Consider the following 12,157-nt stretch of genomic DNA (forward strand, 5'->3'; position numbering starts at 1 on the left):
TACGTGAGGGTTGAGGAGCAGGGGATGATGGAGGAGTGGACCAGGGTGTCCCGGAGGGAACAATCCCTACGGAATGCCACCGGGGGGGGGTGAAGGGAAGATGTGTTTGGTGGTGGCATCATGCTGGAGTTGGCGGAAATGGCGGAGGATGATCCTTTGAATGCGGAGGCTGATGGGGTGATAAGTGAGGATAAGGTAGACCCTATCATGTTTCTGGGAGGGAGGAGAAGGCGTGAGGGTGGATACGCGGGAGATGGGCCTGACACGGTTGATTTTTTTTTTCCAATAATTTATATAGATTTTTCTTTTCCCACCTATTTCCATTACCGAAAAATCGGTACATCGATGACTACTTCGGTACTGCTTCATGCTCTCGTCGGGACTTGGAAAAATTTATTAATTTTGCTTCCAATCTCCACCCCTCCATCATTTTTATGTGGTCCATCTCTGACACTTCCCTTCCCTTCCTTGACCTCTATTTCTCAATCTCTGGTGATAGACTGTCCACCAATATCCATTACAAGCCTACCGACTCCAACAGCTACCTCGACTACAGCTCCTCACACCCCGCTTCCTGTAAGGACTCCATCCCATTCTCTCAGTTCCTTCGCCTCCGTCGCATCTGTTCCGATGATGCTACCTTCAAAAACAGTTCCTCTGACATGTCCTCCTTCTTCCTTAACCGAGGTTTTCCACCCACAGTCGTTGACATGGCCCTCAACCGTGTCCGGCCCATCTCCCGCGCATCTGCCCTCACGCCTTCTTCTTCCTCCCAGAAACATGATAGGGTCCCCTTTGTCCTCACTTATCACCCCACCAGCCTCCGCATTCAAAGGATCATCCTTCGCCATTTCCGCCAACTCCAGCATGATGCCACCACCAAACACATCTTCCCTTCACCCCCCCCCGGCGGCATTCCGCAGGGATCGTTCCCTCCAGGACACCCTGGTCCACTCCTCCATCACCCCTTACTCTTCAACCTCCACCTATGGCACCTCCCCATGCCCACGCAAAAGATGCAACACCTGCCCCTTCAATTCCTCTCTCCTCACCGTCCAAGGGCCCAAACACTCCTTTCAAGTGAAGTAGCATTTCACTTGCATTTCCCCCAACTTAGTCTACTGCATTCCTTGCTCCCAATGTGGTCTCCTCTACATTGGAGAGACCAAACGTAAACTGGGCGACCGCTTTGCAGAACACCTGCGGTCTGTCCGCAAGAATGACCCAAACCTCCCTGTCGCTTGCCATTTTAACACTCCACCCTGCTCTCTTGCCCACATGTCCGTCCTTGGCCTGCTGCATTGTTCCAGTGAAGCCCAATGCAAACTGGAGGAACAGCACCTCATCTTCCGACTAGGCAGTTTACAGCCTTCCAGACTGAATATTGAATTCAACAACTTTAGGTCTTGAGCTCCCTCCTCCATCCCCACCCCCTTTCTGTTTCTTCCCCCTTCCTTTTGTTTTTTCCAATAATTTATTTAGATATTTCTTTTCCCACCTATTTCCATTTTTTAAAAAATCTTTTATGCCCTGCTAGTCTTTCCACCCCACCCCCACTAGAGCTATACCTTGAGTACCCTACCATCCATTCTTAATTAGCACATTTGTTTAGATAATATCACCAACTTCAACACCTCTGTGTTCTTTTGTCTGTGACATCTTTTGATGATCTGCTCCTATCCTAACACTCTCCCCCCTCCACTTCTCACCCCCCCCATCCACTCCCCCACCCCCGTGTGCACCCCCCACCACTTTAAACCAGCATATATTTCTCTCTCCTTGTAAAGAAAGATCAGTTCTGTTGAAGGGTCATGAGGACTCGAAACGTCAACTCTTTTCTTCTCCGCCAATGCTGCCAGACCTGCTGAGTTTTTCCAGGTAATTCTGTTTTTGTTTTTTATTCCTATACCTGTTCCACACTCACTCTCTGCTCACTCCTAAATCTGTCCCACACTCACTCCCTGTTCATTCCTACACCTGTTCCACACTTACACTTGTTCACTCCTGCACCTGTTCACATTCACTCCCTGTTCAGACCTACAGCTGTTCCACATTCACTCCCTATTCACACTCACTCCTTGTTCACACTTACATCTGTTCTACGCTCACTTGTTCACACCTACACCTGTTCACTCCTACACTTATTCCTCAGTCAATGAGGGATGAGGGAGGTCTGAGGTGAGCATTTTGTGCCTGTCTCGAACATGTAATTGTGATATTGTAGATATTGTAAAAAAAAAAAATTATTCTTCCTTTTTAAATGGACACAAGAATCCCTAAAGATGACTGCCAGAAGTCATCTGATCTCTTTTCGACTGCAGTTTTGTCAAGCTTCTGGAAAGCTCCGAGCTTTTTTAATTCAATCATGGGACATGGGCGTCGCTGGCTAGATCAGCATTTTTATTGCCCATCTCTAATTGCCCTTGAGAAGGTGGTGGTGAGCTGCCTCCTTGAAGCGCTATAGTCCCTGTGGTGTAGGTACACCCACAGTGCTATTAGGGAGGGAATTCCAGGATTTTGACCCAGCGACAGTGAAGGAACGGCGATATATTTCCAAGTCAGGATGCTAAGTGGCTTGGAGGGGAACTTCCAAAGGTGGTGTTCCCATCTATCTGCTGCCCTTGTCCTTCTAGATGGTAGTGGTTTTGGGTTTGGAAGGTGCTGTCTAAGGAGCATTGGTGAATTCCTGCAGTGCACCTTGTAGATGGTACACACTGCTGCTACTGTGCGTGGGCGGTGGAGGGAGTGAATGTTTGTGAATGTGGTGCCAATCAAGCAGCTGCTTTGTCCTGGACAGTGTCAAGCTTCTTGAGTCTTGTGGGAGCTGCACTCACCCAGGCAAGTAGAGAATATTCCATCACACTCCTGACTTGTGCCTTGTAGATGGTAGACAGGCTTTGGAGAGTCAGGAGGTGAGTCACTCGCCACAGGATTCCCAGCCTCTGACCTGCTCTTGTAGCCAGAGTATTTATACAGCTAGTCCAGTTCAGTTTCTGGTCAATGGTAATGGCCAGGATATTGATAGTGGGGGATTCAGTGATGATAATGCCAGTGAATGTCATGGGGCAATGGCTAGATTCTCTCTTGTTGGAGATGGTCGTTGCCTGGCACTTGTGTGGCGTGAATGTTAATTGCCATTTGTCAGCCCAAGCCTGGATATTGTTCGGGTCTTGCTGCACATGAACACAGACTGCTTCAGTATCTGAGGAGTTACGAATGGTGCTGAACATTGTGCAATCATCAGCGAACATCCCCACTTCTGACCTTATGATGGAAGGAAGGTCATTGATGAAGCAGCTGAAGATGGTTGGGCCGAGGACACTACCCTGAGGAACTCCTGTAGTGATGTCCTGGAGCTGAGATGACTGACCTCCAACAACCACAATCGTCTTCCTTTGTGCTGGGTATGACTCCAACCAGCAGAAAACAGGAGCTTTCACTCACTCCCAGGACCTGTTCTGCTTGTTGACTCCAATTGCAAAGGCTAAATTCCAATTCTTCAACCACAGAAGCCACTACAGCTGCTAAACAAAATCTCAATTTCCACCACTTCAGTTTGTAAAGAAGGAGTTCAAGCCAAGGTCTGGCAATGATCTCTCACAGAGACTGATGCAAAATCTCATCTTTCATTATGTTTATTCCTTTACCTATAATAAACTATCCTTTATCTTGTTTAACACTAAAGCTTTCCTGCTGGGTTAGTTTCAAAATGAATCACTCCTACATTAAAAGGAGGCTACAAACACACACACACACACACTCACACACACACACACACACACACACACACACACTCTCTCACACACACACACACACACACACACACTCACACACACACACACACACTCACACACACACACACACACACACACTCACACAAACACACACACATCACACACACACACAAACACACATTCACACACACATACACACACAAACACACACACACAAACACACACACACCCACACCCACACACACACACACACTCACACATACACACACAGCCACACCCACACACACACACCCTCACTCACACACACACACACCACATACACACACCCACACACACCCCCACGCACACACACACACACCCACACACACACACACACACACAAACATACACACACATACACAAATACACACACACACACAAATACACACACACACACTCTCACACACACACACACACCACACGCACACACACACATTCACACACACATACACACACACACACACCCACGCACACACACACGCACACCCACACACAGACACCACACACACACACTCACACACGCACACAAACACACCCAAACATACAAATACACACACACACACAAACACACACACACACAAACACACCACACAAACAAAAAAACACACACAAACAGACACACAGACACACACAAACACACATACATAGAAACAGACACACAGACACATACAGACTCATACAGAAACACACACACATACAAACACACACACACAGAAACAGACGCACAGACACACAAACACACACACACAAACAAGCACGTGCAAACACACACGCAAGCACACACGGACTCACACACACAAGCACACTCGGACTTACACACATACACACGCATGCACAGACTCACACACGCAAACACACACACAAACACACATACACACACAAACACAAACACACATACACAAATACACACACACACACACAAATACACACACACACACACACCCACCCACACACACACACACCACACACACACATTCACACACACATACACACACACACACGCACACCCACACACACACACACACACACACACAAACACACACAAACACACACACACACAAACACACCACACAAACAAAAAAGCACACACAAACAGACACACACAAACACACATACATAGAAACAGACACACAGACACACATACGGACTCATACAGAAACACATACATACAAACACACACACACAGAAACAGACACACACACACACAGACACACACACACAAACAAGCACGTGCAAACACACATGCAAGCGCACACGGACTCACACACACAAGCACACTCGGACTTACACACATACGCACGCACAGATTCACACACGCAAACACACACACAAACACACATACACACACAAACACACATACACACACACACACACACACACACACAAACTGTCTACTTTCATGTGGTCGTGACTGCTCCCAATACAGGAATGGAGCCTGGGTCAGCAGGTCACAGGTCACAGGTCAGAGAGCATCGCTTTGACTTACGGCCACTTGTGTTGGGGTCAGGAAGGCCTGGAGAGAGAAACAGAAACAGAAAGAATTAGAGAAACGTCTGATTAATAATCTTAGTTGTTCAACACACCAATACAACACATCAGACGGAGGAATCAGGGGGACAACAAAATTCAAACTCACAAAGAACTCAGGATTCTCTTGTTGAACTCCGAGTGCTCACTCCAGCCCTCGGTGAGACCGGTTGGGGGTATTAAAATATTCATGTGAAGTGAACATGTAATTAGTGTGTGAGTACATTCTCACTACGTGTGATTAGTGTGTGAGTACGTTCTCACTACGTGTGATTAGTGTGTGAGTACGTTCTCACTACGTGTGATTAGTGTGTGAGTACGTTCTCACTACGTGTGATTAGTGTGTGAGTACATTCTCACTACGTGTGATTAGTGTGTGAGTACATTCTCACTACGTGTGATTAGTGTGTGAGTATATTCTCACTACGTGTGATTAGTGTGTGAGTATATTCTCACTACGTGTGCTTAGTGTGTGAGTACGTTTTCACTACGTGTGATTAGTGTGTGAGTACGTTCTCACTACATGTGATTAGTGTGTGAGTACGTTCTCACTATATGTGATTAGTGCGTGGATACGTTCCCACTACGTGTGATTAGTGTGTGAATACGTTCCCACTATGTGTGATTAGTGTGTGAGTACGTTCTCACTAAGTGTGCTTAGTGTGTGAGTACGTTCTCACTACGTGTGATTAGCGTGTGTATCGACAGGGTTAATCGATAAGGGTGTCAGTATTCACACTGACCCTCCGTCTATTCCTGTCACTCTCTCTTTTATGACCTCCGGACATTCTGCGGCACTGACCACAGTTTGTCCCTCACAACCTTCACATCCTGATCAGCTTCAGATTTTTATTACAGTGAAGCTGATTCACCTTCCACCCTCCCTAGCTGTTCCCCAGATGTTCATGCAGCTATTAACATTCCACTCACAGCCCAGTCTCCACCTCACTGCTGCCTCTCTATCTGTGTGTGTGCATAAAGAGAGAGATTCCATCATATTTAACACATGCATCGATTATAACCTCACCCTCGACACAACACCAGCTATTCCAACTTCTTCACTGACTGCAACTTTACACAGATAGAAGGGTTCAAAAGATTGAGATGTTTTGATAGAGTAAATAAGGAGAAACTGTTTCCAGTCCCAGGAGGGTGGGTAACCAGAGGGACACAGATTGAAGACAATTGGTGAAAGAACCAGAGGGGGAGATGAGGAGAATGTTTTTTACACAGCGAGTTGTTGTGATCTAGAATGTGCTGCCTGAAAGGGCGGTGGAAGCAGATTCAATAATAACTTTCAAAAGGGGAATTGGATAAATAGAGTGACAGAGTCATTCTGGCACAGGAGGAGACCATTCAACCCATTGAGGTCATGCCAGCTCTCTGTAGAGCAATCCAACTCAGTCCCATTCTCCCGCTCCATCCCTGTCACCCTGTAAGTTTATTTTCATTAAACACCCATCCAGTTTCCTTTTGAAATCATCTTCTGTCTCCACTTCCATCTCCAAATACTTAAAAAGGGGACATTTGCAGGGATATAGGGAAAGAACAGGAGGAGTGGGGCTAATTGGAGAGCTCCTTCAAAGAGCCAGCACAGACACAATGGGCCGAATGGCTGTAAGATTTGATGATTCTGTATCTGTACAAGTTCCCACTGCCGGTCTCTGCTCCCACATGAACACAATCAGAACGATTGATTGGGCTGTAATTTGGAATCAGTGCATTGCTGGGATCTCCAATGAGAGTGAAATATGAAGTGAATGTTGTGCTGACACTGGTCTGGGCCAGAGAGACACTGGTTACTCACAGACATTGGCTGTCCCTTTGGGGATTGGGAGGTACGAGCCTGCCCTCCAGGGTCGGCCTTGAAAACCTTTCTTGCACCTCTCACAGTCCAGCCCCGTTGTGTTGTGCTCACACTCACAGCTCAGCTCCCCATTCTCCAAGATACAGTTGTTGGCATGAAGGTTACACTTGCACCTGGGGAAAGACAACAGCAAAGCTGGTTTGAAATAAGCTGAGGAACGGTGTTCGAGCCCAGACTCTCCGCTCAGGGACTCTGCTCCGGCCATTACCAGCTTCACTCTGGAACAACAACATGATTCTCCCCACTTGTTGTATTTCACACCAGGCGACAGGAAGGTCCCTGTGTTTCTGCTGATTAACGATCAGATTCTCTGCAGCAAAAAGGACAAGTTAGGAGTGAGTTTATAATCAGCTCAATGCCCGATACCCACAAAGAAAGAACATGCATTTATATAGCACCTGTCACAACCTCAAGCTGTCCCAAACAAATATCATTGGGGTTTAAGCTCTTTGGGACGTGCCTAGGTAACTCAGGCGCTATAGAAATGCAAGTTTGTCCTTAACAACAGCGAATTACCACAACAATTGGCACATGGTTGTAAATTCCTCGATTCGAGGATGATGTGGACTCAGGGCCAGGGGTCTTCATGGACACGAACAGGCCGATTCTGGACCCACAGATCTGTGGACACATGGGACAGGCCGTCCCACGAGGCAGTGGGATCCGGAATGCAGGGTTTATTCCTTTTCTTTCCCTTCCTGCTGCTGCTCTGCCTCATCATTAAGACATTGGGACCCAAAGCCTGATGCAGTTTGATGGACAAGTTGTGGCCATTTTGAACGATTGGTAACAAGCTCCTCCCAGTCATTAATATTAATGCAGCTGAGCTTCGAGGAAAACATCTGAAACCCTCCTTGCATTTATATAGCGCCTTTAACACAGTGAAATATCCCAAGGTGCTTCACAGGAGTGTCACCAAACAAAATCTGACACTCGGCCAAATAAGGACAATCAGACAAGTGACCAAAAGCTCAGAAGGAGAATCTAAAAGCAGGAGAAGCAGAAAGGTTTAGGGAGGGAATTCTGGAGCTTAGGGTCCGGGCAGCTGAAAGCATGACCACCGCTGGTGGAATGACTTCAATTGCAGATACTCGAGAGGCTGGAATTGGAGGGGGGGCTGAGATCATGGAGGGTTGTAGGGCTGGAGGAGATTAGAGAGATTGGGAGAGGCGCAAATTGACATCGGTGTGTGGGAGGAACATGCCACATACCTTACCACGTGGTGGCTCCTCATCCTACAAACCACAACAGTCAGAAACTGAGCACATAAACTCTGCTGCGGAGAAGCGACGAGCAGAAGGCGAGAGAGAGAGAGCGGAACCCTAGCTCGAGAGAACCCCCCTTCCTCCTGGCAACCCTTCTCCTCCCTGTCCAAAGACCTGTGGCTCGAGGATTGACCAGCTGAGTTGCCTGAGGACACACACATCAGGAAGCCTGGCAGACATCATCCTCGTTTCGAGGGACTGACCACAACACATCCATTTTTTACCCAAAACCCAAACCAATTGGATTGTTCCCTGAGTTTGTTCAGAAAGGGTTAAACTCGGGAATTCTTCAAGGGATCAAACTGAAATCGTTCAATTTCCGCTGGGTGAGGTACAACAGGGATTGTAGGAGTTGTAAATGATGAGGAATTGATGATTGACGAATAATTAAATATTAACTCTGCTACAATAAAACACTAAACTTACACAAGCATCATCTTTTGCTGAATGTTTGTAAAATATAATTAATTAATTCATTTGAAGATTGAATTCCCTGCACTGGCTACGGTGTTGGTTTACCACAATCTCCAGCTTCAGACCAGGTGAATGAACAACATTTAGTGATAGAACGAGTGTGAATTAAAGAACAAGTGAATCCCCCTTTCAGCTGAAATGTGACAATGAAACTGACAGAAGTGAATATCAGTGATTCAGCATCAGTGAAAGAGGACCCATCGTTAGAGATTTGGAAGGAGTTGGTTCCAGTCGATGATCCTGCTTCACTCCTGGGCAAGATCATGATACAAAATGTTAACCAGTCGATTTTAACCCCATCTCCACACAGCTGGGACCCTGCCCCAGCTCATCCCTTCCCCTCCCCTCAATCAATCACCAAGGGGCAAATTCCACAGTCACCACACCCTCCAATTTCATCTGGGATTGTGGGCTCCTCACTCGAATAAAGGAAGAGCTTGCATTTCGATAGCACCTTTCCCAAGCTCAGGACAACCCACAGTGCTTAACATCAAATGGAAGTCTGTTTTGAAGTGTGGTACCCCAGGAATGGAGGAAATGTGGCAGCCAATTTGCACACAGCAAGAACTCACAAACAGCAATGTCATGATGACCAGATCATCTTTTTAATGATGTTAGTTGGAGGATGAATAATGGCCAGGACACCTGGGTTAACTGTCCTGCACTTCATTGAAATTATGGAAAATTTTACATCCACCTGAGAGGGCAAATGGGTCATCAGTTCAAACTCTCATCCAAAACACCACACCTCAGACAGTGCAACACTCCCTCAGTACTGACCCTCTGACAGTGCAGCACTCCATCAGTACTGACCCTCTGACAGTGCAGCACTCCCTCAGTACTGACTCTCTGACAGTGCAGCACTCCCTCAGCACTGACCCTCTGACAGCGCAGCACTCCCTCAGTACTGACCCTCTGACAGTGCAGCACTCCCTCAGCACTGACCCTCTGACAGTGCAGCACTCCCTCAGTACTGAACCTCTGACAGTGCAGCACTCCCTCAGTACTGACCCTCTGACAGTGCAACACTCCCTCAGCACTGAACCTCTGACAGTGCAGCACTCCCTCAGTACTGACCCTCTGACAGTGCAGCACTCCCTCAGCACTGACCCTCTGACAGTGCAGCACTCCCTCAGTACTGAACCTCTGACAGTGCAGCACTCCCTCAGTACTGACCCTCTGACAGTGCAACACTCCCTCAGCACTGAACCTCTGACAGTGCAGCACTCCCTCAGTACTGACCCTCTGACAGTGCGGCACTCCCTCAGTACTGACCCTCTGACAGTGCAGCACTCCCTCAGTACTGACCCTCTGACAGTGCAGCACTCCCTCAGTATTGCACTGGTGGGGCCAGCCTGCATTTTGTGCTCAAGTCTTTGGATCAGGACTTTCAGACTCAGAGTTGAGACTGGTCCCTGCAGAGCCATGGCTGACAGGGTGTTAAATCGAGATATAATTAAACTCTGCAGCCCAAAATTAAGAGACACAGTGACAGCGTGGGAAATGGTAAATTGAATGCTGATGTCAGGAAACAGTTCACACTGAGAGAATTCCAAATCCTGAATATGCTTTGGGTCAGGAAACGTGGGGGTTAAATCACCCCGGATTCGTTCACCAAGAACTCAGTCTCTGCGATGGGTGTTTGCAGATTCTGTGGAAGGCTGGGCTGGGCTGGACCAGTCTCCTGGTGAAATATTTCCATTTTAAGGACACGATCATGTCACTGACATTAGCACCTACTGTGAAACCATCACTCCACCATTGGCAGCTGCATCATCATCTGCCTGAACATTAATATAGTAATTGTACATTTAAGGAATGTAGTGTCTGTAGCTTTAAAGCTTATTGTGTTATATAGTATTACGTGACAGTGTGAATGAATCAGCTCTAAGCATGGGAATCCTTAGAGTGGGAGTCCTTCTCCTTGTTGTGGAGCTTGCTGGAAGCATGTAACTGCTGCTACAGCCTGTAAATAAAGTTCGGTGTTTCTAATGAGAAACCTGCCAGGAAAACCAAATCCATAACAAATTGTCGGCGAGGATAAATCGGGTCCGGGGTTGTCCCTTGCCCAGAGACTGTGAGTATCTTGTTTAAACAGAAAAAAAGGATGATATACTCACAAGATATGCCACATTTTGGCAGGATTGACACCTTCAAACCATCCACAGAGGATTGGTGTCAATATGTAGAATGCCTTGGGTTTTATTTCCAGGCAAACGAAATAACAGATGAGGAAATGAGGAGAGCAATGCTCCTGAGCATTTCTGGGGGGGGGGTGGTAAAACCTATACTTTAATCCGAAGTTCGACAGCCCTGAACGCCCCTGAATCGTGGGCCTTCAGTGAATTGGCAAAACTCTTTAAGGGACACTTTCAACCCAAACCCTCAGTCACCAGGCAGAGGTTCAGGTTGAATTCGAGGGTTAAAGCCCCGGGGAGAGACCACTGCTATATACGTGGTGAAATTGAAAGAACTGACTGAAGTCTGGGATTTCGGGGAGACCCTAAGTGATATGCTCAGGGATTGTTTGGTCTGTGGTGTGCAAGATGATGCCATTCCATGATGATTATTAGCTGAAGTAAACCTCGATTTAAAAAAAAACGATGGGAAACAGCGCTCGGGATGGAAAGTGCCGAACGGAATGGGCGGGATATACAAGGTACAAAAGAAATGGCACTGTTTTCCAGTTGGGGCAGGAACTAACAGCCGGGTATGGTGCGAAAAGCCAGGACTCCACTGCGAGGCCGGAGACAGTCTCCGCTACCGGGAAATACAAAATAAATACAGGAAACAGCTCAGCAGCAAATCCGGAAAGCAAGCGTGACCGATGTGGGGGCTATCATACTCCTGAAACTTGCCGCGTTAAAGAGGCGGAGTGCTATTTTTGCCATCAAAGAGGGCACACACTGAAGCATTGTAAAGCAAGAGTGAGACAGTTTCCCAGGCAGCGAATTAAACTGATCGAAGTACATCACGTGGAAGAACCAGAAACCACCAATTCGGACATTTACTCCCTATTTAATATAAAAGTAGGGAAGCCAGAGCCAATCACTGTTACCCTGCAGGTAAACGGAAAACCTTTAATATTGCAAGTGGACACTGGAGCTTCAACCACTGTAGTGGGAGACACACCTTCAAATATTGAAACAAGGGGACTCAACAATTGAATTTGGAGCAGACTTCAGACAAATTGAAAACTTATACAGGTGACGCTGTCCAAGAGGAAGGTATTATCACTGTAATTGTTTATT

General features: G+C 47.0%; 1 protein-coding gene across 4 annotated transcripts in view; it reads right to left on the reverse strand.

The window, feature by feature from the left end:
• Window positions 1-12,157, reverse strand: part of LOC121288812 (netrin-G1-like) — a 188,057-nt gene that overhangs the window by 22,283 nt on the left and 153,617 nt on the right. For all 4 annotated transcript variants that reach the window (XM_041207553.1, XM_041207555.1, XM_041207552.1 and 1 more), the window contains 2 exons: window positions 7,108-7,280; window positions 5,260-5,286 (listed from right to left, as the gene is read on the reverse strand). In XM_041207553.1, coding sequence (XP_041063487.1) covers window positions 5,260-5,286; window positions 7,108-7,280 — 200 coding nt within the window. The remainder of the gene's footprint in view (window positions 1-5,259; window positions 5,287-7,107; window positions 7,281-12,157) is intronic.

The sequence above is a fragment of the Carcharodon carcharias genome, chromosome 16, assembly GCF_017639515.1.
Source record: "Carcharodon carcharias isolate sCarCar2 chromosome 16, sCarCar2.pri, whole genome shotgun sequence".
NCBI lineage: Eukaryota > Metazoa > Chordata > Chondrichthyes > Lamniformes > Lamnidae > Carcharodon > Carcharodon carcharias.